Genomic DNA, 26829 nt, shown 5'->3' on the forward strand with positions numbered 1-26829 from the left:
GTCCATCACCCACTTTTTTCTGCTGTCTGTGTATCCTTGTGGGGCCATAGAGTTCTCTGCTTAGCGGAATTCTATTGGACACTCCAGCCGCTCCTGTGCCACAAGGTGGTCAAGGTCTTGTCAGACAGTGCAACAGCAGTCACTTATATCAACCATCAGGGAGGTACCAAGAGTCCTTTGCTGGCAATGAAGATAGGCAAACTCATGTCCTAGGCAGAACATCGTCTTCTGTTACTCTCAGTGACTCATGTTGTGGGGTCCAGCAACCTGGAAGTAGACCATCTCAGCAGGCATTTTCTGAATTCAGGAGAGCTGGGTCTGTCAGAGTTTACCTTTCAGGCAATTGTCCATCGCTGAGGATGTCCCATGTTGAAGCTCATGGCCACACCAGTCAACGCAAAGGCACCAAGATGTTTCAGTTGAAGAAAGGATCCATTAGCAGCAGGGTTGGATGCATTGGCCCAGCCCTGGCCTCCCTTAGGTTTGTTATACATTTTTCCTCCGTGGCCTCTGATAGGTGGTGTACTTCAAAGGATCCAGTGTCACTGCAGTCAGGTTATGTTGCTAGCTCCAGACTGGCTGACGTACCTATAGAACAGAGATCTGATGTGCTTGCAGGTAGGCGATCCTCTTCAATTGCCACTGTCGGACAATCTGCTCTCCCCAGGTCCCATTCGGATGCCAGACATGGCTCAGTTCTCCTTACGGCTTGGCTGTTGTGCAGGCGAGGTTGCTAAAGAAAGGTTATTTTCCTGGAGTCATTCAGACCTTACTGAGTTTGAGGAAACGATTCATCTCTTTAACTTATGTTTGAGTTTGGCAGATCTTCAATGATTTGTGTGAGGAGAGGGACATCTCTCCTCTCCAGACATCTGTGGAGGGAGATCTTGGATTTTCTCCAGGATGGTTCACAGAAGGGGTTGGTCCTGCCTTCTCTTTGCGTGCATCTGGCAACACTCGCTTGTTTTGGGGGCCTGATTCAGGGTTCTGTTGCTGTTCATCGAGACATTTCACATTTTTTCTAGGGGGTTTGAGGCCTCCTGTCAGACAAATTGTTCCACCGTGAAACTTGAATTTAGTTTTGTTGGCCTTGGTTAAGGCGCCTTTCGAGCCCCTGGAGCATGCCTCGCGACCTTTCTCTGAAGGTGTATTTTTGATAGCTATCACCTTGGTGATGCATTTCAAAGTCACAGGCCTTGTCTTATAGGGAGCTGTTCCTCATCTTTTCTCAGGAAAGGTAAGTTGTGCCCAGTTCCGACCTTTCTACCTAAGGTAGTTTCTCCTTTTCAAGTTAATTAGTCTATTTCTCTGCCTGCTTTTTCTCGAGAGGGTTCTCTCAAGTCCCTTTCTCCTCTATATGTGCGCAAGGCACTGGTTCTTATGTGCAGTGGACAGTGGAATTTTGAAAGACCAACCAACTCTTTGCTCTTATTTGGGGGTCCAAGGAAGGGTGAAGCAGCATTGAAGGCTTCTATAGCCAGATGGTTCAAAGAGGCCATTGCCTCAGCATACTTGCTTAGCAGTGGCCAGGTACCAGAGGTGTTGAAGGTTCATTCTAGGGCTCAGGCTTCTTCCTGGGCTGAACATTCTCCGATTCCTCTGCAGGGTATTTTTTAGAGTGGCAACTTGGTTGTCTCTTCATTCTTTTTTGAAGCATTACAGGCTGGATGTGCAGGCAAAACAGGATGTGTATTTTGGGGTTCTTATGTTGACCCAGGGCCTATCTGTAACCCACCCTTCTTGAGTACTATGTTGGTACTTCCCACTTGTCGGGAATGGTTTGGAAAGATGATGTGGAAGGAGAAATGATACAATACAACAAAATTTCCATTCCACAATATACCAATTAAGGATCAATATAGATTACAGTTCAAATGAAGACTAGGCCATCACTAGAGAAAAATACAAAAATACTAAATTATATATAAACTAACCAAGCTATCTTATTATATTAAACAAGCTCAAAAAATTACGAAAAATAAATAGAAAATAAGTAAGCCTTTAACAACTTACAAAATCTCGAATTCAGCAATTCTCAGCTCCAAAGGAAGGGAATCATACCTGCTAATTTACTTTCCCTGAGTCTCTCCAGACCATTCCCGAACCCGCCCGGTGAAGATATTTGTGGACAGCATGCTTGATTTTGGCGTGAGAGTTCTGGAACTGAACATTTGCCCGGTCAGTTTCAGAATCAGCAATTCCTTTCATGGTTGTCAGTGGACAACTTGAATTTCATGTTTGGTTGTTTCCTTCCTTCCTTCCTTGGGTTATTTCAAGAATCTGTTGTCCATGTTCTTGTTCTTGTTCTCTACCATTTGCTTTGTCAGTAAAAATACTGGATATCTCAGGACTTCACAAAACCTTCTATAGTGACATCAATCAGTAGTTCTCAGTTTCCATATGCTGATAGAAGTTCACGTACTCATTCGTTCGGAATGGTCTGGAGAGACTCAAGGAAAGTAAAATAGCGGGTAAGATCTAATTTCTCCTTTCACTTAAAAATGGTCTTTTTTTTTTTTTTTTTTTTTTAAAGAAACTCAGCAACAGTGAATTCAGATCTTCCACAGAAGCAAGAGTGTGAGCAGCCAACAGGGTGAGCAGATATAAAGCCCAAATTTGTCTTTATATTGTGTGTAGACACTGCTAGTATGACCTGGATTTGCCGCTGTTGGAAACAGGGTGCTGGGCTAGATGGGCCATTGGTCTGACCCATTATGGCTATTCTTATGTTCTTATTCTTTGCCCAACATCACCAGAACTGGGGATTTCAGATGGCTTTGAGATTAACTGTTCTTTTGACTAGGCTTACTATTACTTTTAAAGCAATAATACTAGAATCCAGTAATGTTCGTTTTATAGCAAAAGCACTGCAAAACTGAATATAGTCTCTTTGTAGGTGGTGGAGGGAGAAGGCATAGTTTCAGACTGACCCAACTGGTATAACCAGTCCTAGAAAAGTGAAGAGAGAATGAAATTATTATTAAAATTGTGTAAATTAAGGCACATAGAGACAGCAATTGAACTAGCGTAAGACCCTACAATTTCTAGATACCTTCTCCATGCTCATATTCAAAAATTGTTGAGCAGTTAGCACTCATGTCAGAACATAGGAAGTGCAAATGAATTAGAAAATTGCTCCTGCATTTAGATTCCCATTGTTATAGATAGAAATACTAACAGTAGTAGTAGTAGTAGTACATGCCATATGCATGTATATTCAAATCATTGGAGCCCAATTATTTATTATTAAGATACATTCATTGCCTTTATGAAGACGTTCCCACCAAGCTGGTGTACAGCAGGTGTGGCTTAGTCCAAGGACCAACAAAACAGTATTACCACACTAGAAACGAAGAGACTCAAACCTAATATTGTGATTGACTGTGTGGGTATTTAGGTTTGTTACCTTTTTTAATATTATGTTTGTCTTGTTTTTCTTGTATATAAGTGCCAAAATTGCATTTAATTCAATTACATTTACATTTTTATTACAAAGTAAAAACCTGATGTGGCCACATTTCACCCTCAGGCTGCATCAGGAATAAAGCATAGAACTATAATAACATAAGAAACGAAAAAAATAAAAGCAGTTGGACATCACAATGTAATCAAACACATAAATTAATCAATAAAATAATTATAAAAACAACCAAGAAAATATATTACATATACAGTGGATTCCTGTTAATTGAGGCAGCTGTTTATTTAGTAGAAACCCCAGAGAATAAAAACAAATTGAGATTATAGCCAGGAAAAGTTTCACTTATTTGGAACACCACACCATTTAACTGGGCCAGCAACATCCACACTGTCATTGACACGTCACTAAGTATAAATGGGCAGCTGCGTTTAAGTACATGTGCTACTGCGGGGTGTGTCATGTCCGACCTGTGGCATGTGCATTTAAAATGCCTAGGAGAGATCTAACACTTGCTGACAAAATCAGCTTGCTTGAACAATTTGAAAATCAACTGTCTAACACAAGTCATTGCTAATTGGCAGAGATAACTAGAGTGCCAAAATCTACAATAGTATGCATTATACAGCAACAAGAGAAATTAAGAAATTAATGGACATTACATGAAAGACAACAGGGAATTTCCCAGAAACCAAAGCATGAAGATAAGGATTCAGATGTTGAAGAGGCCCTCAATCAATGGTTCTCAATTGTAACTGAATGAGGTGTGCGTGTAAATGGGCCAGTGTTGAAAAGCACGTCAGAGGAGTTAGCTAGAAAACTGGGTCGCACTGATTTTGAAGTAACAGACGGTTGTCTCAATGGAAATGCAGGTTTGGGATAAAGTTCAAGAAGGCACATAGTGAGATGGGCAGTGCTGATACTATGCCAAACAGTAGAAATCCACAAAACTTCCAAATTTGCTTCATAACTTTTGTGTGAATGACATCTACAATGTTGATGAGACAAGCTTATTTTACTGTGCCACACCTGACAGTTCCCTGACCTACATACGAACACTCCTGGTTCAAAAAAAACAGTTGTTGGGAGATTTTAATCTGCCGGATGTAGATTGGAAGGTTCCGTCTGCGAAATCAGGAAGAAGTAGAGAGATTGTGGATGCTTTCCAAAGTGCTCTGCTCAGACAAATTGTGACGGAACCCACAAGGGAGGGAGCCATGTTGGATCTGGTGCTCACGAATGGGGATAGTGTGTCAAATGTCCGAGTGGCTGCACACCTGGGAAGCAGTGACCTTCAAACGGTTTGTTTTGATATAACGGCTCATGTGGATGGCGGCCACTCAAAACTCAAAGTCCTGGATTTCAAGCGAGCTGACTTTAACAAAATGGGGGAATACCTGAGGAAGGAGCTGATGGGCTGGGAGGACATACGAGAAGTGGAAGGACAGTGGTCCAGGCTGAAAGAAGTAATAAACAAATAAAAGCAAGAGAAAAAGGAAACCGATATGGTTCTCAAAGCAAGTGGCTGAGAAAATAAAGATTAAAGAGTTAGCGTTCCAGAAATATAGAAAATCTCAAGAGGAGGAACACGGGGAGGAATACCGGATGAAACTAAAAGAAGCCAAGAGAGAGGTACGTCTGGCGAAGGCGCAAGCGGAAGAACAAATGGCTAGAAATGTAAGGAGGGGAGACAAAAACTTCTTCAGGTATATTAGTGAAAGGAGAAAGACTAAAAAGGGAATTGTGAGACTAAAAGATACAGCGAAACGCTATGTAGAAAATGATGAAGAAAAGGCCAATTTGCTAAATAGATACTTTTGTTCTGTTTTCACTGAAGAAAATCCTGGGGAAGGACCGAGAGGGACTGGCAAAAGTACACCTGAGAATGAAGTGGATAGAGCATCGTTCACGGAAGAGAGTGTGTATCAACAACTTGGAAAGCTAAAGGTGGACAAAGCCATGGGACCGGACGGGATCCACCCCAGAATTCTGAGGGAGCTCAGAGAGGTTCTGGTGGGTCCACTTAAAGATTTGTTTAATAAATCCTTGGAGACGGGAGAGGTTCCGAGGGATTGGAGAACGGCGGAGGTGGTCCCTCTTCACAAAAGTGGTGATAGGGAAGAAACTGGAAACTACAGGCCGGTAAGCCTCACTTCGGTTATTGGAAATGTAATGGAAGCGATGCTGAAGGAAAGGATAGTGAATTTCCTGGAAGCCAATAAGTTGCAAGATCCGAGACAACATGGTTTCACCAAAGGGAAATCGTGCCAAACGAATCTCATTGAATTCTTTGACCGGGTGACAGGAGAATTAAATCAAGGACGTGCAAGGCTTTTGACACTGTTCCCCATAGGAGGCTCTTAAATAAACTGGAGGGGCTGAAGATAGGACCCAAAGTGGTAAACTGGATTAGGAACTGGTTGACAGGCAGACGCCAGAGGGTGGTGGTGAATGGAGTTCGCTCGGAGGAGGGAAAGGTGAGTAGTGGAGTGCCTCAGGGATCGGTGCTGGGGCCGATTCTGTTCAATATATTTGTGAGTGACATTGCCGAAGGGTTACAAGGTAAAGTTTGCCTTTTTGCAGATGACACCAAGATTTGCAACAGAGTGGACACCCCAGAGGGAGTGGAAAACATGAAAAAAGATCTGAAGAAGCTACAAGAATGGTCTAACGTTTAGCAATTAAAATTCAATGCGAAGATATGCAAAGTGATGCACTTAGGGAATAGAAATCCACGGGAGACGTATGTGTTAGGCGGGGAGAGTCTGATAGGCACGGACAGGGAGAGGGATCTTGGGGTGATAGTATCTGAGGTCCTAAAGGCGACAAAACAGTGCGACAAGGCGGTGGCCATAGCGAGAAGATTGCTAGGCTGTATAGAGAGAGGAGTGACCAGCAGAAGAAAGGAGGTTTTAATGCCCCTGTATAAGACGTTGGTGAGGCCCCACCTGGAGTACTGTGTTCAGTTTTGGAGGCCTTACCTTGCGAAGGATGTTAAAAAAATGGAAGCGGTGCAAAGAAAAGCTACGAGGATGGTATGGGATTTGCGTTCCAAGACGTATGAAGAGAGACTTGCTGACTGAACATGTATACCCTGGAGGAAAGGAGGAACAGGGGTGATGTGATACAGACGTTCAAATATTTGAAAGGTATTAATCCGCAAATGAATCTTTTCCGGAGATGGGAAGGCGGTAGAACGAGAGGACATGAAATGAGATTGAAGGGGGGCAGACTCAGGAAAGATGTCAGGAAGTATTTTTTCACGGAGAGGGTGGTGGACGCTTGGAATGCCCTCCCGCGGGAGGTGGTGGAGATGAAAACGGTAACGGAATTCAAACATGCGTGGGATATGCATAAAGGAATCCTGTGCAGAAGGAATGGATCCTCAGAAGCTTAGCTGAAATTGGGTGGCGGAGCAGGTGGGGGGAAGAGGGGTTGGTGGTTGGGAGGCTAGGATAGGGGAGGGCAGACTTATACGGTCTGTACCAGAGCCGGTGATGGGAGGCGGGACTGGTGGTTGGGAGGCGGGAAATACTGCTCGGCAGACTTATACGGTCTGTGCCCTGAAAAAGACAGGTACAAATTCAAGGTAAGGTATACACATATGAGTTTATCTTGGGCAGACTGGATGGACCATGCAGGTCTTTTTCTGCCGTCATCTACTATGTTACTATGTTAGTAGATCGTGTGACAGTACCATGCTATCAGGAGCTGATGGAAGATGCAGGTTATTGGGAAAATTGCAAAACCTCTTTAAGAAATTAGTATTGACAATTTACCAGTTTTATATCATGCTAACCAAAATGCACGGATGACATCTGAAATTTTTAAGAACTAGCTAATGAGTGGAGACATCAAATTAAAATGGAAGTCAAGGAAATGTGGCTAGTTCTTGATAAATGGTTCTACATACCCACCCTTACCCCACTATTTACTAAGCTACATTAATGCCATTGCCAACACAACCCGTTCACTTTGGGCAGTATCAGCATTGCTGTTCGGCTTAGTAAACAGGGGAGTTAGACTCTGAAAAATATCCAAGTGGAATTTCTGTCTCCCAACACCACATCACTAATGCAGCAAGTGGACATGGGAATCCTAAAAAAACGTGAAGACCTTATATTGTGCAAAGCTGGTAATTTACATCTTGAAGCAATCAAAGAAAATCTGTTCACATCATCTTCAACATCAAAGGAGGTTAGTGCAAGGATCAATGTTTTACAAGTGGTGCAGTTTATTGCTGATAGTTGGTGAAATGTCAGCACCCAAACCATTCAACACAGTTTTCCTCAGTGTGGTTTTAAACACTCACACTTGGATCCACAAGATGTGTCCAAAAGTCAAAATGATGTTATTTTGGAAGCACACCATGTAGAAAACTATGAAGAGTCATGCATCAAGAATAATGAAAATTAAGGTTGTGAGGATGAACAAATTTCAGTCAAACATCAGAAGATCGGGAAACCAAAGAGGATGACACTAAGCATGAACGAGTGACAAACCAGGATGCTAGGAAATTCCATTTCTGGATTATGACTTTCTGCAGGAAGACAATGAAGGAAGGCCTGTATCTGCTCTAGAAGCCTGTGCTAATCTTGTTCAGCTGCAGTCAATGAGGGAATTATCAGGATGCACTCAATCAATTCCTTCAACATTTATAGAATGTTCAAGGAAATATGTGTGATTTGCAACTTTTATTTCTGCTTGTCTGTATTTTTGTTACATAGTAACATAGTAGATGACGGCAGAAAAAGACCTTCACAGTCCATCCAGTCTGCCCAACAAGATATACTCATATGTGCTACTTTTTGTGTATACCTTACCTTGATTTGTATCTGTCATTTTCAGGGCACAGACCGTAGAAGTCTGCCCAGCACCAGCCCCGCCTCCCACCACCAGCTCCACCACCCAATCTCAGCTAAGCTTCTGAGGATCCATTCCTTCTGAACAGGATTCCTTTATGTTTATCCCACGCATGTTTGAATTCAGTTACTGTTTTCATCTCCACCACCTCCCGTGGGAGGGCATTCCAAGCACCCACCACTCTCTCTGTGAAAAAATACTTCCTGACATTTTTCTTGAGTCTGCCCCCCTTCAATCACATTTCATGTCCTCTAGTTCTACCACCTTCCCATCTCCGGAAAAGGTTCTTTTGTGGATTAGTATCTTTCAAATATTTGAACGTCTGTATCATATCACCCCTATTTCTCCTTTCCTCCAGGGTATACATGTTCAGGTCAGCAAGTCTCTCATACGTCTTGTAACGCAAATCCCGTACCATTCTCGTAGCTTTTCTTTGCACCGCTTCAATTCTTTTTATATCCTTTGCAAGATATGGCCTCCAAAACTGAACACAGTACTCCAGGTGGGACCTCACCAACGACTTGTACAGGGGCATCAACACTTCCTTTCTTCTGTTGGTCACACCTCTCTCTATACAGCCTAGCAACCTTCTAGCTACAGCCACCACCTTGTCACACTGTTTCGTCGCCTTCAGATCTTCAGATACTATCACCCCAAGATCCCTCTCCCCGTCCGTACATATCAGACTCTCACCGCCTAACGCATACGTCTCTCGTGGATTTCTACTCCCTAAGTGCATCACTTTGCATATCTTCGCATTGAATTTTAATTGCCAAACCTTAGACCATTCTTCTAGCTTACAAATGCACTCAGTCTGCAGCCCCTCATTACCTCTCTACCCTCATTTCCCCTTACGTTCCCGCCCGTAACCTCCGCTCACAGGACAAATCCCTCCTCTCAGTACCCTTCTCCACCACCGCCAACTCCAGGATCCGCTCATTCTGCCTCGCCTCACCCTATGCTTGGAATAAACTTCCTGAGCCCTTACGCCAAGCCCACTCCCTACCCATCTTCAAATCTTTGCTCAAAGCCCACCTCTTCAATGTTCCTTTCGGCACCTAACCTTTATACCTTTCAGGAAATCTAGACTGCCCCTATTTGACTGACTGTACATTTGTCCTTTAGATTGTAAGCTCTTTGAGCAGGGACTGTCCTATGTTAAATTGTACAGTGCTACGTAACCCTAGTAGCGCTTTAGAAATGTCAAGTAGTAGTAGTAGCTTCCGCAGATTCTTTTTCATGTTTTCCACTCCCTCCCGGGTGTCCACTCTGTTACAAATCTTAAGTATCATCTGCAAATAGGCAAACTTTACCTTCTAACCCTTCGGCAATGTCACTCACAAATATATTGAACAGAATCGGCCACAGCACCGATCCCTGAGGCACTCGACTACTCACCTTTCCCTCATCCGAGCGAACTCCATTAACCACCATCCTCTGGCGTCTGTCCGTCAACTAGTTCCTAATCCAGTTCACCACTCCGGGTCCTATCTTTAGTCCATCCAGTTTATTTAGGAGCCTCCTGTGGGGAACCGTGTCAAAAGCTTTGCTGAAATATAAGTCCTAGTGAGTCAGCTAAGTGGTGTATCAAAGAAAGTTCTCTAGGTGTGACCAGAAATGGTACAGTCTGATCAAAGAATTTTCATTTGATTTAACTTTCAAATTCCCCTAGAATATAACTTTCCTTTTGTAAATAAATCTAAATATTCCCAATATTTATAGCAGTTTCATCAATGTAAAATGCAACTTCATAACCACAATGCAGTTTGAAAGCCTATCCTCTATCAGAGTTAGGCAGGAAAAGAAAGAGGGTTCAACTTTATAACCACAATGCAGTTTGAAAAGCCTATCCTCTATCAGAGCTAGGCAGGAAAAGAAAGCGGGTTCACAGGACAAATTAATTAAGCAATAAGCATTAAATTAAACAGAATATCAGGTATCTCAACCTTTAGCCAAAGAATTGAGAAGTTAGAATAAGATCATCAGAATTTACTTAGCAGTAATTTGGTTCAGGTCCAGCACATGGAATGCTACAAACAAGTGGTCTCTGTCTCTCTATTCAGAGCTCAACCCACCTCCTGCTGTGCAGTGATTACCTCACAGTGAGTCAGCTAAGTGCTGTATCAAAGAAAGTTCTCTAGGTGTGACCAGAAATGGTACAATCTGATCAAAGAATTTTCAGATTAATGAATAAATGGAAAATTTTACTTTTATTCTTGTACTGTACTCATTTAGCACTCCTTACTACTTTGTTTAATCAAGCAGCCACTTAACTGGAGCAAAGTATAGAAGTCCCGGTGTGTTCCCAGTTAACTAGAATTCACTGTATATGACTCTATAAATTAATGAGTATGTATTTATGAAATTCTGGATCCTTAGATCCTCCAAATAAATAGGTCTTACAAAACGGCAAAGAGACAAAATCATGTTAGACCGCAACACTTGAAAAAATTCTCGAGACACGTACACATATGTATATATAGAGAGAGTGAGGTAGATAAATATCTACTATAATAAAACTCACCCTCAATGTTCTGAAGACAACGTTCTGAAGTCACTCAGTCACTCACTGAAGGGTTCATGGATTCATGGTGGTGAAACCACAACACTGACCATGTCTCTCTGCCCCACCCTCGCATGACGGACCAATCAGAAAAAACACCCTCAACATTCTGAAACACAAAGGACCATCACAACACCGTTCCCAGGCAACACTAGGCAACGAAAGACGGACCAATCAGAGGAAACTATGTGACAATAAGGGAGGAGCATTCCCCAGCAGAATGGCTCATTATCTGTGCAGCACGGAGAGCACAGAACCACCGCTGGAACGAGAGAAGAATATTCCTGCTGTGGGTATGTGCAAAAATAGACCGGGGGGGGAGAAATTTTTAAATGCCTAATGCCAGTACTGAAGAGTGCCAGAGGGCCTATAGCACAGACTATATTTGGGATCGCTTGACATGGAATCAGAGGAGCCGGAAAACAACGTGCCCGTACGTGGGCGAAAATGTAGATGGAAAACGATGACCACAAATCCTCACAGTCTAAGCAATAAAGTTCATGACCTTCAGGCCCTGATGTTGGAGGCAGACTTGGATGTTGTTGCAGTCACAGAGACGTGGCTAAATGGTTCCCATGAATGGGATGCAAACATACCAGGCTATAATCTATTTAGGAAGGATAGAGAGGGTCGTAAAGGTGGCGGAGTAGCTCTGTATGTGAGGAATGATATCACTGCGACTGAAATGACAGGGACCTGGGGAAAGGAAGAAGCGATATGGATCACCTTAAAAAGAGATGATAGAACCTCTGTCCACGTGGGTGTTTACAGACCTCCGACACAATTGGAGGAATTAGATAAAGACCTGATCGCAGATATTCAAAAGTTGGGAAGCATGAGAGAGGTGCTGTTGCTGGGAGATTTCAATCTGCCGGATGTAGATTGGAAGGTTCCGTCTGCGGAATCGGAAAGAAGTAGAGGGATCGTGGATGCTTTCCGAAGTGTTTTGCTCAGACAAATGGTGATGGAACCCACGAGGGAGGGAGCGACACTGGATCTGGTGCTCACAAATGGGGATAGCGTGTCAAATATCCGAGTGGGTGCCCACCTGGGCAGCAGTGACCATCAAACAGTTTGGTTTGATATAACAGCTAAAGTGGAGAGCAGCCACTCAAAACTCAAAGTCCTGGATTTCAAGCGTGCTGACTTTAGTAAAATGGGGGAATACCTGAGGAAGGAGATGATGGGCTGGGAGGAAGTACGAGAAGTGGAAGGACAGTGGTCCAGGCTGAAAGAAGCTATAAATAGGGCCACGAACCTTTATGTAAGGAAAGTAAATAAAAGCAAGAGAAAAAGAAAACAGATATGGTTCTCCAAGCAAGTGGTTGAGAAAATAAAGGCTAAAGAGTTGGCGTTCCAGAAATACAGAAAAACTCAAGAAAAGGAACACATGGAGGAATACCGGATGAAACTAAAAGAAGCCAAGAGAGAGATACGACTGGCAAAAGCGGAAGAACAAATGGCTAGAAATGTAAGGAGGGGTGACAAAAATTTCTTCAGGTATATTAGTGAAAGGAGAATGACTAAAAAGGGAATTGTGAGACTAAAAGATACTGCGAACCGCTATGTGGAAAATGATGAAGAAAAAGCCAATTTGCTAAATAGATACTTTTGTTCTGTTTTCACAGAAGAAAATCCTGGAGAAGGACCGCGATGGACTGGAAATAGTACAATTGAGAATGAAGTGGATAGAGCACCGTTCACGGAAGAGAGTGTGTATGAACAACTTGAAAAGCTAAAGGTGGACAAAGCCATGGGACCGGACGGGATCCACCCCAGGATATTGAGGGAGCTCAGAGAGGTTTTGGCGGGTCCTGTTAAAGATTTGTTTAATATATCCTTGCAGATGGGAAAGGTTCCGAGGGATTGGAGAATGGCAGAGGTGGTCCCTCTTCACAAAAGTGGTGATAGGGAAGAAGCTGGAAACTACAGGCCGGTAAGCCTCACTTCGGTTATTGGAAAAGTAATGGAAGCGATGCTGAAGGAAAGGATAGTGAATTTCCTGGAAGCCAATAAGTTGCAAGATCCGAGACAACATGGTTTTACAAAAGGGAAATCGTGCCAAACGAATCTCATTGAGTTCTTTGATTGGGTGACAGGAGAATTGAATCAGGGACGAGCTATGGACGTAATCTACTCAGATTTCAGCAAAGCTTTTGACACGGTTCCCCACAGGAGGCTCTTAAATAAACTGGAGGGGCTGAAGATAGGACCTGAAGTGGTGAACTGGTTGACGGACAGACGCCAGAGGGTGGTGGTGAATGGAATTCGCTCGGAGGAGGGAAAGATGAGTAGTGGAGTGCCTCAGGGATCGGTGCTGGTGCCGAGTCTGTTCAATATATTTGTGAGTGACATTGCCGAAGGGTTAGAAGGTAAAGTTTGCCTATTTGCGGATGATACTAAGATCTGTAACAGAGTGGACACCCGGGAGGGAGTGGAAAACATGAAAAAGGATCTGAGGAAGCTAGAAGAATGGTCTAAGGTTTGGCAATTAAAATTCAATGCGAAGAAATGCAAAGTGATGCACTAAGGGAATAGAAATCCACGGGAGACGTATGCGTTAGGCGGGGAGAGTCTGATAGGTACGGGTGACGAGAGAGATCTTGGGGTGATAGTATCTGAGGATTTGAAGGCGATGAAACAGTGTGACAAGGCGGTGGCCGTAGCTAGAAGGTTGTTGGGCTGTATAGAGAGAGGTGTGACCAGCAGAAGAAAGGGGGTGTTGATGCTCCTGTATAAGTCGTTGTTGAGGCCCCACCTGGAGTATTGTGTTCAGTTTTGGAGGCCATATCTTGTTAACGATGTAAAAAGAATTGAAGCGGTGCAAAGAAAAGCTACGAGAATGGTATGGGATTTGCATTACAAGACGTATGAAGAGAGACTTGCTGAACTAAACATGTATACTCTGGAGGAAAGGAGAAACAGGGGTGATATGATACAGACATTCAAATATTTGAAAGGTATTAATCCGCAAACGAACCTTTTCCGGGAATGGGAAGATGGTAGAACGAGAGGACATGAAATGAGATTGAAGGGGGGCAGACTCAAGAAAAATGTCAGGAAGTATTTTTTCACGGAGAGTGTAGTGGATGCTTGGAATGCCCTCCCGCGGGAGGTGGTGGAAATGAAAACGGTAACGGAATTCAAACATGCGTGGGATAAGCATAAAGGAATCCTGTGCCGAAGGGATGGATCCTTAGGAGCTTAGTCAAGAGCGGGAGGCGCGGCTGGTGGTTGGGAGACGGGGATAGTGCTGGGCAGACTTATACGGTCTGTGCCAGAGCCGGTGGTGGGAAGCGGGACTGGTGGTTGGGAGGCGGGGATAGTGCTGGGCAGACTTGTACGGTCTGTGCCAGAGCCGGTGGTTGGGAGGCAGGGCTGGTGGTTGGGAGGCGAGGATAGTGCTGGGCAGACTTATACGGTCTGTGCCAGAGCCGGTGGTGGCAGACGCCGGATTCACCATTGTGCATTGGTTGTGCAATGGCTCGACTTTATCAGCTCCATATGTAGGACCTGGAGTCTTTCCGGGTCCCTAAGTACATAAGCATCGCCATGCTGGGACAGACCAAGGGTCCATTGAGCCCAGCACCCTGTTACCGACAGTGGCCAAAAGAACAAGCAATTTGTCCTGCCCATCCTAGAAATACTGTATTCCCTCGTCCATTCGATAACATTCTATGGCATTTTCCTACAGGAAGCCGTACAACCCTTTTTGAAGTCCGCTAAGTTAACCACCTTAACCATCTTTTCTGGCAGCAAATTCCAGAGTTTAACTACGCGTTGAGTGAAGAAACATTTCCTCCGATTCGTTTTAAATTTACCACACTGCAGCTTCATCGCATGCCCCCTTGTCCTAGTATTTTTGGAAAGCGTAAACAGACGCTCCACATCGACCCGTTCCATTCCACTCATTATCTTATAGACCTCTATCATATCTCCCCTCAGCCGCCTTTTCTCCAAGCTGAAGAGCCCCGGCCTCTTCAGCCTATCCTGATAGGGAAGCCATCCCATCCCCTGTATCATCTTTGTCGCCCTTCTCTGCACCTTTTCCAATTCCACTATGTCTTTTTTGAGGTGAGGCGACCAGAATTGAACACAATACTCAAGGTGCGGTCACACCATGGAGCAATACAACTGCAGAATAATATCCTTATTTTTGTTTTCCATCCCTTTCCTAATGATACCCAACATTCTGTTTGCTTTCCTAGCCACAGCAGCACATTGAGCAGAAGTTTTCAACGTATCATCAGCGACGACACCTAGATCCCTTTCTCGGTCCATGACTCCCAACGCTGAACCTTGCATGACGTAGTTATAGTTTGGGTTCCTCTTTCCCACATGCATCACTTTGCACTTGCTCACATTAAACGTCATCTGCCATTTAGACGCCCAGTCTCGTAAGGTCCTCTTGTAGTTTTTTACAATCTTTCCGCGATTTGACTACTTTGATTAACTTTGTGTCATCAGCAAATTTGATTACCTCACTAGTTACCCCCATCTCTAGGCCATTTATGAATATGTTAAAAAGCAGAGGTCCCAGCATTGATCCCTGAGGGACCCCGCTAACTACCCTTCTCCATTGCGAATATTGACCTTTTAGTCCTACTCTCTGTTTCCTATCTTTCAACCAGTTTTTAATCCACAGTAAGACACAACCTCCGATCCCATGTCCTTTTAATTTCCTCTGTATTCTTTCATGAGAGGCCTTATCAAACGCCTTCTGAAAATTTAGATACACAATATCAACCGGCTCACCTTTGTCCACGTGTTTGTTTACCCCTTCAAAGAAATGCAGCAGATTGGTGAGGCAAGACTTCCCTTCACTAAATCCATGTTGACTTTGTCCCATTAGTCCATGCTTTTGAACATGCTCTGTAATTTTGTTCTTGATTATAGTCTCTACCATTTTGCCCGGCACCGACGTCAGACTCGCCAGTCTATAATTTCCCGGGTCTCCTCTGGAACCTTTTTTAAATATCGGCGTTACATTGGCCACCCTCCAATCTTCCGGTACCATGCTGGATTTTAAGGATAAATTACAAATCTATAACAGTATTTATTTATTTATTTGTTGCTTTTGTACCCCAAATTTACCACCTATTTGCAGGCTCAATGTGGCTTACATAGTACCGTGAAAGGCGGTACAAGTACAAGGTTGAAATGTGATTGTATGAGGTATATGTGGAGTAGCTCCACCAGCTCATTTTTTAGTTCTATCAGTACCCTAGGGTGAATACCATCCGGTCCAGGAGATTTGCTAGTCTTCAGTTTGCAGAACTCCATTATGTCTTCCAGATTTACAGATACTTCAGTAAGTTTTTCCGACTCTTCAGCTATACCTGTAGAGAGTGGGGCGACCTTTAAGGACCCTCGGGATCATAGAATGGAGGCTCTACTGAAGCGCTTCTTTGAGGTTTCGGTCTTGGCGTTGCAGCCATTTGTGGGGGTTACATGGTGCGGGCCTTCTTTTGGCGGGCTGAGCACCTCCTGGATGCACCATTAGCATCCTCTTCACAGGCGTTTTCGGATGTCATTAGCTTGGAGTTGGGCATGGCCTTTCTTTTGGATGCTCTCTATGACTTGTTCCATGCATCTCCAGAGAAGCTGGCTCTGGTGGTTGCGGAAAGGCAATATCTGTGGCTCTGGAATTGGTCAGCAGACGTGGCCTCAAAGGTTCATTTGAATCAGCTTCCATTCCAGGGCAAGTTGCTCTTTGGGAAGGAGCTGGAGAAGCTGGTGAAGAGCTTGGATGAATCCAAGGTTCCTTGGCTCCTGGAGGACTGGTCCTGCTCAGCTCCCCGATTGATGAGTCGAGGACGCCTGAGAGAACTATGCAGGTATCGCCCAAGAGCATAGTCGTTACTGGAGTAGAGGTCAGCCTTTACATTCCTTTCCTTCCTTTCAGGGCAACAGGTGGGAAGGTTATGATGGGGCCTCTGGAAGTGCTGGACATTCCAGAGCTTCACAGTGAGGGTGCGGGGACCCAGCCTCTGGAAGTGCCCATTGGCGGCATGTTGCAGCTGTTTTACCAGAGGTGGGCCCGTGTGACATCAGATCAGTGGGTCCTGGACAATATCAAGGATGGCTATGCGCTGGAGTTTCATCGTCCTCGTCTCTCCCTGCAAGTCTCCGGTCAAGATGGCAGCTGTCCTACAGACCCTGGAGAGGCTTTTGACCCTGAGGGCAGTGATTCCGGTCCCTCCAGACGAAGGAGGTGTTCCATTTATTTTGTGGTGCCCAAAAAGATTCCTGGTGTCCTATCCTGGATTTCAAGGGGGTGAATAGGATCTTGCGCGTTTCTTCTACTACTACTACTATTTAGCATTTCTATAGCACTACAAGGTGTACGCAGCGCTGCACAAACATAGAAGAAAGACAGTCCCTGCTCAAAGAGCTTACAATCTAATAGACAAAAAATAAAGTAATCAAATCAATTAATGTATACAGGAGAGGAGGGTAGGTGGAGGCAAGTGGTTACGAGTCAAAAGCAATGTTAAAGAGGTGGGCTTTCAGTCTAGATTTAAAGGTGGCCAAGGATGGGGCAAGACGTAGGGGCTCAGGAAGTTTATTCCAGGCGTAGGGTGCAGCGAGACAGAAGGCGCGAAGTCTGGAGTTGGCAGTAGTGGAGAAGGGAACAGATAAGAAGGATTTATCCATGGAGCGGAGTGCACGGGAAGGGGTGTAGGGAAGGACGAGTGTGGAGAGATACTGGGGAGCAGCAGAGTGAGTACATTTATAGGTTAGTAGAAGAAGTTTGAACAGGATGCGAAAATGGATAGAGAGCCAGTGAAGCGACTTGAGGAGAGGGGTAGTATGAGTAAAACGACCCTGGCGGAAGACGAGATGGGCAGCAGAGTTTTGAACCGCTTGGAGAGGGGAGAGGTGACTAAGTGGGAGGCCAGCAAGAAGCAGATTGCAGTAGTCTAAACGAGAGGTGACAAGGGTATGGATGAGGGTTTTGGTAGAGTGCTCGGAAAGAAAGGGGAGGATTTTACGGATGTTGTAAAGAAAGAAACGACAGGTCTTGGTGATCTGCTGGATATGAACAGAGAAGGAGAGAGAAGAGTCAAAGATGACCCCAAGGTTTCGAGCTGAGGAGACAGGGAGAATGAGAGAGTCATCAACAGAAATAGAAAACGGGGGGAGCGGGGAGGTGGGTTTGGGGGGGAAAATGAGAAGCTCGGTTTTGGTCATATTTAATTTCAGGTGGCGTTGAGACATCCAGACAGCAATGTCAGACAAGCACGCTGAAACATTGGTTTGGATGCAAGGTGAGATATCAGGGGTAGAAAGGTAGATTTTGGGAGTCATCAGCATAGAGATGGTAGGAAAAGCCATGGGATGAGATTAATGAACCAAGGGAAAAAGATTAGATAGAAAAGAGGAGGGGACCAAGAACAGAACCCTGAGGTACGCCGACAAGCAGAGGGATAGAAGTAGAAGAAGATCCACCAGAGTGAACATAAAAGGTGCAGAGGGAGAGGTAGGAAGAGAACTAGGAAAGGACAGAGCCCTGGAATCCAAGTGAGGACAGGGTATCGAGAAGTATGCTGTGATCGACAGTGTCAAAAGCAGCAGAAAGATCAAGAAGGTCTCCCTTTCACATGGAGACCCTATATTCAATGATAGTAGCAGTGCACCAGGAGAGTTTTCTGACCTCCCTAGATATGTCAGAAGCGTACCTTCATATTCCAATTCTTTGGGATCATCAGCGTTTTCTCTGGTTTGCAGTCTTGGGGGAACACTACCAGTTTTGGGCAATGCCCTTTGGCTTGGCTACTGCGCCACTGACCTTCTCCAACGTGGCGGTGGCGGCTCACCTCAGGCAGGAGGACATTCTGGTGCATCCCTACTCAGACGACTGGCTAATAAAAGCAAAGTCCATCAAGGAGAGCTGAACAGCCAACATTTGGGTTGGATTATCAATGTGGCCAAGAGTTCTCTTTCCCCCAGTCAGTCGTTGGACTATCTGGGGGTTCATTTTGTCACACGGGATGGCATGGTGTGCCTCCCAGAAGCACGGATCCAGAAGATTCAGTCTCAGATTCGTCGGTTTCTTGTAGTCAAGATCCATCCGCTTGGGCTATTCTCCAGGTCCTGAGTTCCATGGCGGCGGCAATTGAAGCGGTTCCGTGGATGAGGGCTCACATGAGGCCTCTTTAGTTTGCTCTCTTGACCCGTTGGTCCTCTGTCGAATGTGCTCTTTTGGCTTTGCAGGGCAGTGTGCCTCAGCCTTCATCGGTGGCATCTGAGTCGGAGCATGCCTCTGGACCCTTCAGACTGGGTGCTGGTGACTACGGATGCCATTCTCTCCAGGTGGGGAGCCCATTGTCAGGGTCAAGTGGCCCAGACCACTGGTCGATTAACCGTCTCACTCTGTTGGCCTTTCAATGGTTGATTCATCTCCAGGATGTTCGAGTGCTCTCAGACAATGTGACCACGGTAGCTTATGTCAGTTGCCAGGGAGGTACCAGGAGCCCTCTGTTGGCACGAGAAGCAGCCTTGATCATGGCCTGGGTGGAGCAGAATCTATGGTTGCTGTCAGCAGCGCATGTGGCGGGCTCCACCAGTCTGGTGGCGGATTATCTCAGTCGCCATCATCTGGATCTGGGGGAGTGGAGTTTGGCTCCCTTCGTGTTTCATCTCATTGTCAGCAGGTGGGGTCCTCTAATCATGGATCTCATGGCCACAGCCGAGAATGCAAAGGACGCAAAGGATTGTCGAAAGGAACCGTTGTCATAGGGTCTGGATGCATTGGCTCAGCCTTGGCTGTCTCAGGGTCTGCTATTTGTGTTCCCTCCGTGGCCACTCATCAGTCGAGTTCTGCAGTGCTTTGCGGGTCATGGCTGTCCAGTAGTTCTGGTGGCACCCAACTGGCTGCATTGGCTGTGGTATTCTGGTCTGGTTCAGTTGCAGGGTGCGATCCGATTCATTTTCCCTTAGAAGGCAGTCTGCTGCAGCAGGGTACTATTCTCTTGCCCAATGTGGCTCGGTTCTTGCTTACGGCTTGGCTGTTGAGCAGGCGAGGTTGAAGAAGGGGTATTCCAATGGGGTGATTCGTACCCTCTTGAGTTCTAAGAAGCGTTCCACCTCTTTGGCCTACATATGAGTTTGGTATATTTTTGAGGCTTGGTGTGAAAATCGAAAGGTGCTTCCCCTGTGGGCTTCGCTTGGAAACCTTTTGGAATTCCTTCAGTGTGGATTGTAGAAAGGGTCTTCCGTTCGGATGCAACTGGCAGCTCTGGGTTGTTTTGGGGGCCTGATTCAGGGGAAGTCTTTCGCTCTCCATCTGGATGTTTTCCAGTTTTTCCAGAGGGTCTAACAGTTGAGACCACCGGTTCAGCCAGTCATTCTTCCTTGGGATTTGAATTTGGTGCTGTCGGCCTTAGTTGAGGCCCCTTTCGAGCCTCTTCAGCAAGCCTCCTTCAAGGATCTTTCTCTGAAGGTGATGTTTTTTGTGGTCATCACGTCGGCGCAGCATATTTCGGAATTGCAGGCTCTATTGTGTCGGGAGCCTTTTCTGGGTTTCTGTAAAGAGAAGGTTCCGTCCTCTTTGCCCAAGGTAGTTTCTCCTTTTCATGTTAATCAATCTATTTCTTTGTCATCCTTTTTGCAGGAGGAATCTTCTTGTACAGGCATGATATCTGTAGGGAGCTGAAGTATTGGCGGAGTTTCGTAAGTCGGATCATCTTTTTGTTTTGTTTGGCAGTCCGCGGAAAGGGGAGGCAGCATCAAAGGCGTCCATCGCTCGCTGGATTAAGGAGGCTGTGGTGTCTGCTTATCTATTTCAGGGTAAGGATGCGCCTGCCGCGTTGCTGGTGCATTCTATGCTGGCTCAGGCCTCCTCTTGGGCAGAACATTCTATTATTCCTCCAGAGGACATTTGCCAGACGGCAATTTGGTTCCCTCTTCATTCCTTTGTCAGGCATTTTCAGTTGGATGTTCAGTCCTGGCAGGACACTTTTTGGGGGACTTTTGTGTTGGTCCAGGAAATTTCCCACCCTCGGTGAGTACTGCTTTGGTATTTCCCACTCATTGGGAATGGTCTGGAGCAGACGATAAGGAAGGAGAAATTAGATCTTACCTGCTAATTTGCTTTCCTTGAGTCTCTCCAGCCCATTCCTGAACACCACACATGAGAAGTGTGGGGTGCCTAATGCTTCTGGGTCTGCAAGCGGCTACTGTGATATCGCAGTTTCATTTGGTTGGATGTCTTGTGCTCTTTTCCTTCCGAGGGTTCCTGAAGGGAGTTTAGTTATGTTCTGTTTCTGGGTTTTGTGATTCTACTATGGTGCTTGGTTATTCGAAACACTGAGCAGGTCAAGGTTGCACGGCCCATTATATGGGTGTCACTACTTAATAATTACATAGTAACATAGTAGAAGACGGCAGAAAAAGACCTGCAAGGTCCATCCAGTCTGCCCAACAAGATAACTCATATTTGCTACTTTTTGTGTATACCCTACTTTGATTTGTACCTGTGCTCTTCAGGCACAGACCATATTCTCACGTCTCCTGCTGTTAAAAGTGCATATTACCCACTCATCAGGAGCGGTCTGGAGAAACTCAAGGAAAGCAAAGTAGCAGGTAAGATCTAATTTCTCCTTTGCACAGATAAGTCTGGTCCATTGACATCAGCATCGGAAGTACCAATCTCCATAGCTATTGGCGCTGCATCAGACACTAGAGACACATTAAGTGTCAATAGGAAGAGGAAGAATTTGTCCTCTCCAACACAGAGGGATCACAGACGCAAGACGGGTAGAGTCCAAGGCACATTGACATCTATCCCTCTCGAGGCATGGTGCCTGAACCATTGGGGCGTCAAGATTACTGATGCCCTTGAAGCACCCCCACCATGAGGGCAGGGTTGGTGCACACCATGCTGGTGTCAATATCCACCCTTTTGAAGAAAGAAGTTGCCCCAATGCACCTGAGATCCCCTGGTGCCTTGATGCCTCAGGCCTGACCAAGCAGTTAGTCATTTGAGGCAGGCAGTCTCAGAGGTCTCCTGCTGAGTATTTTTATGTCTGATTCGGAGCGTTCCTGGGTATCTAGAGGTCTTCTCAGAGGAGGGGTCTTTCAGATCCCTTCCCACCCCATGAGCAGTGAAAAGCTCCCTCAGAGGAGCTTTGGGGTTTTTTGTTTTGTTTTGTTTTTTTTGTTAAGGAAGGTGGCCAAGTCCATCCCATTTCAGTTAAAAACTGAGGATGAGCCCAGGGCAGAAACGGCAGACATCCTCCAGTTCAAACTACCCACCCAACCCACATCCCAAAAGAACCTATGACAATGCCCATGCACAGAATCCTGTAGGTAATAAGGCACATATGATTGTTGAACAGCAATTAGGATGTCTTATGTTGGCAGAGACTTGGTTAACATCTGCAACAGATCCTTTAATTAAAGAAATTTGTCCTCTAGAGTATAATATTAACTAACATATAAAGAAAAGAGAGGAGGAGGTACTGCTTTAATTTTTAAGGATTTTCTATAAGTCTGTACTTTGGATTATTATATTTCCTCTGATCTAGAAATGGTAGTCTAACAGGTGAAGGATAATTCTGTAAAAAAATAACATCACCTGTATATTATGTTATATAGCATCAGGTAAATGGTCAAAGGTCAGTGACTTATTTAATAATTTTTGTTTTTAACAATTTATTAAATTCTAAGTATAACTCGTTGATAGGGGTGTGAATTTGCACTTGGAAAAGGCAGATGGTCAATCAAAAATTTTAGGTTTCTGTCTTATTTAAGGTTATCAATAGAAATCAAACAAAATGAAACATGGAAAAGAAAATAATATGATACCTTTTTTATTGGACATAACTTAATACATTTCTTGATTAGCTTTCGAAGGTTGCCCTTCGTCAGATCGGAAATAAGCAAATTAAGTTATGTCCAATAAAAAAGGTATCATATTATTTTCTTTTCCATGTTTCATTTTGTTTGATTTCTATTGATAACCTTAAGAGTGGACTAACATGGCTACCACACTCCTGTCTTATTTAAGAACTTTGAATTACCATGTTTTAACCCCTAGAATTACTCATATTAAAGGGCATCAATTGGATCTAGTTTCATCTCCAGGTTTTACAGTTGGTGGGGATATTTACTGTTCAGAAGGTTTTTGGAATGAAGTCCCTTGGTCTGACCATTTATTATTTCAATTTAACATCTATTGGAAAACACTTGAAAAAAAAGGTCTAAGGTTAAGAAATTATCAAAGGTGTCAAGGGGAATCCTTGATCCTATTGCATTCTGGACAAAATTTGATTACAATTATTTATCTTCAGAACCTTTGAATTTTGCTTCAAAATGGCATAGATTTAGTAAGGAATTATTAGATATTTTAGCTCCATTGAAAACTAAGGAAAAATAGTTAGACCTTCAGATAGAGGGTTTGATTCTGAGCTAGTAGAACTGAAATGTAAAAATAGAAAATTAGAAAGAAGATGGCGTAAATCTCCTTCAAAGGAAAATAAGAAGCTATGGTGAATAGCCAATAAGGAATATAAGACAAAGCTGAAACTAAAAAGGAAAGATTATTACTCAAACCTGATTACAGGACATCTGGTAAATTCAAAGATGATCTTTAGTATTCTTCATAGTCTTACCAATACTGAAACATGTACTACTTTAACAGTAGATAATAAACCATCAGCTATCTAGTTGACAGAATATTTTAGAGATACGGTCAGCACAATAAGAAACCTTTTTGATAACAGCTATCTAATACAAAACTTCTCAGTTGTGAATTGAACTTTTCCCCAGTGGATAAAATATGGAAAGACTTTTTTCTGCTGTATCTTGGGATACGGTAGAGACTTTATTTTCAAAATATACGACAAAAATTTGCAGCTTAGATTTTTGTCCACCATATGTTGTGAAATCAGCATCTAGCAAATTTAAATTGTTATTGTTTGAATGGTTACAATCTTCCTTAGATCTTGGGATCTTTCCTTCCCATATAGGTGAAATTATTATCACTCCCATTATTAAGGATATTAAGCAACCTAGTCATTTGATGACTAACTATAGACCAGGGGCGTAGCCAGACACCTAATTTTGGGTGGGCCTGGGCCCAAGATGGATGGGCAGAACTCCACCCTGTCCCGCAAGTGATTTGGTCTCTCCCTCTCTCACCTGCATGCTATATGGTCTCTCAAACATCCCCCTCCCCCCACACCTTTTAAATAGCAGATTTTCACTGGCAGCAAGCAGCAAATAATACACACTGCTCATGTTGGCTCCACAGCCTTCCCTCCGATGCAACTTCCTGTTTCCACATAGGCGGGAATGCATCCGAGGGAAGGCTGGTATGCAGGAAGGACAGGAATTTTCGGCTGGTGGGGCTTGGGAATCCCTGCCAGACACTTCATAGGTGTGCTGCTACCGGGTGGGCCTGAGCCCAAAGTAGGTGGGCCTGGGCCCACCCAGCAGTGGCGTAGCCAGACAGCCAATTTTGGGTGGGCCTGAGCACAAAGTGGGTGGGCACAAAATTTTCTCCCCCCCCCCCCCAGCACTTCCCAATTCAAAATATAAATACTTTAGCAGATGAGGATCCCCAATCTCTGTCAGCTGAAGGCCTCCAGTAAAGATGGCCAGAACTCCTCTCCACCAAGCCCAGTAGGCAGCAGCAACTCCTCGAGCCACTGATGCCAGCACCCCATACATGCTTAGTTGTCAGTGGCTCCAGGATGCTGCCCCCATCTGCCAAGCTCAGTAGAAGGCATCTCTGGCCAGCTTCAGAAGAGACCCCAGCTAGTAGGGCTTGGGAATCCCCACTAGCTACAGCAAGGGTCAGGGCTGCCTTTAGCCATGCTGGTGACCAGGGCAGAAAATAAAGCCCCTCCCCCAATTCCTTCTCCTCATCTGCCCTTAAAGTCACACTGACAGACCGTCACAAATTACAGAACAAGCGATCACAAATTAGAAATAAAAATATATAGACAAAATCGAACTGGGAACCTCAGCATGTACTGCAACACTGGAGAAAAAAAAACCACAAAACAAAACAAAAGCACATTTCCTTTTCTACTTAACACAATAAAAAGACATCCGCTATACACATTTCCCAAAGTTAACATATTCCATTTAAAATATTCAAAGTAAAATGATTTTCCTACCTTTATTGTCTGGACATTTTATTTTTCCATCATGTTGGTTCCAATTTCTCTTTCCCGCTTTCCTGTCTGTCTTCTGCTAATTCTTCAAGCGGTTGTCCATTTGTCTTTTTTCTCCTGTCGTTTCATTTCCTCACTACACCTACCTCTGAAATATTGATCCTTCCATTTTAGCTCTTTCCTTTCTTTCTTTTTTTTTTTTTCTTTTCTGCCTCTGTACACTCAAATTTCATCCTCTTTCTAAATCTTTTCCTTCTTTTTACTTTTCAGATATCACATTTCCATCTCCTTTCACCCACTAGCTCTCCCATTCCCCATCTCTCTCCTTCTCAGCCTTCCATTCCCTTCCATCTTCGATCTACACGCCATTACCATATTTCTACCCCCTGTGATCACTATTCTCTCATTTTTTCCTTGCCATCTCCACTCCCTGGGCCTCTCCCCCATGCTTTCCACCATTCCCAGTGTCTCCCTCCCTCCACCCTTCCAGCCCAGCATCTGTTCCCTCTTTCTACCCTGTAGCCTGATATTTCCCTATCCCTTTTACCTCCCATCGCCAGCATCTTCCTGTCCCATCTCTCTCCCCTCCCCCATTGTCCAGCATTTTCCCTTTCTCTTCCCTACCATCCACTGTCTATCTTCTCTCCCTGGATCCATCTTCCCTCTTTCTCCCCTCCCTCACTTGTGCATCTCTCCTTTCCTCTCCTCTTCTCCACCTTCATGTCCAACTTTTCTCCCTCTCCCTGCCTTGAGCCCCTGATTTGACATCTCTCTCTACCCCCTCCCTCCCACCACCATCTCTCCATCCTTCCTTTCCCTCACCTCAATGCCATGTTCAACATTTCCCCTCTCATCTCTCCCTTCCACTTCCATGTCCAACACGTTTTTTCTCTCATGCCCTTTCCCTCCCTCTCCCCATCCCACCCATATCCAACAATTCTCCCTCTCTTTCCCCTTGCAGCATCTCTCCATTCCTCCCCCCACCTAGCTCTACCCTGTCTCACTCCCTCATCCCAACAGTGCTCCTGTCTCCCCCCCCCCCCCCCCCACACACACACAAACAAACAAACAAACCACCCTCCAGCGTGTGCTGCACATTTTTTCCCTCCCTTTCCCCAGCCACCACTGGCACGCTGGCTGCAGGCCTTCTTTCCCCTCCCTCCCTCCCCCCCCCCTTCGGGCAGCGCAGTGTAACACTGTAGCAAAGCTGCACCGGGTCCGTCCTTCCTACCGCTACGCTGCTGCCGTCCGGCTCCATCTTTGTTCTTCTGCTGCTTATCTGCAGCGGATCCGCGCGCTACCAGGCTGTCTGTATGCTGCCTGCGACTGCTTCCTCTGCGCTGGCCCCGCCCCTTACACTGTGCTGCCCGAGGGAGGGAGGGAGGTGGAGGAAAGAAGGCCTGTAGGGTGCCGGCAGCAAATCAATTATTTTGGCCGCGGCGTCTCTCTGCACTGTTGCTGGGTGGGCCTGAGCCCAAAGTGGGTGGGCCCAGGCCCACCCGTGGCTACGCCCCTGCTATAGACCACTTGCTTCTATTCCTTTGCTTTGTAAATTTATGCCTGGGTGGTGGCTCTACTGTATTTTCAGCCAGGGTTTAGGTCAAACTGTAGCACCAAGACAGTTATTTATTCTCTTTTTTATAACATCTAAAGACTTCTTTCTGAAGGCAAGAAAGCTCTGGTGCTGCAGTTTGACCTTTCCAGTACTGTTGGCCTGGTTGACCATGACATCCTTTTGCAGATACTTGATAGTATAGGAATGGCAGGAAATGTATACAACTGGTTCTCTGGATTCTTAAAAGATCATTCATATAGAGTTAAACTGGAAGGAAAACTTTCAGACAAATGGAAGAATACCA

The 26829-nt window shown here is 44.9% G+C and overlaps 1 protein-coding gene across 3 annotated transcripts in view; it reads left to right on the forward strand.

The window, feature by feature from the left end:
• KMT2A (lysine methyltransferase 2A) overlaps window positions 1-26829 on the forward strand; it is a 473075-nt gene that overhangs the window by 395575 nt on the left and 50671 nt on the right. Inside the window, exons 28-31 of one of the 3 annotated variants that reach the window (XM_030220693.1) lie at window positions 2534-2593; window positions 3300-3312; window positions 16504-16517; window positions 16750-16786. The exons of 1 other annotated variant lie outside the window; for it this stretch is intronic. In XM_030220693.1, the coding sequence (XP_030076553.1) occupies window positions 2534-2593; window positions 3300-3312; window positions 16504-16517; window positions 16750-16786 (124 nt within the window). The remainder of the gene's footprint in view (window positions 1-2533; window positions 2594-3299; window positions 3313-16503; window positions 16518-16749; window positions 16787-26829) is intronic. One more of the 3 variants, XM_030220691.1, reaches the window with a different exon arrangement.

The sequence above is a fragment of the Microcaecilia unicolor genome, chromosome 12, assembly GCF_901765095.1.
Source record: "Microcaecilia unicolor chromosome 12, aMicUni1.1, whole genome shotgun sequence".
Classification (NCBI taxonomy): Eukaryota; Metazoa; Chordata; class Amphibia; order Gymnophiona; family Siphonopidae; genus Microcaecilia; species Microcaecilia unicolor.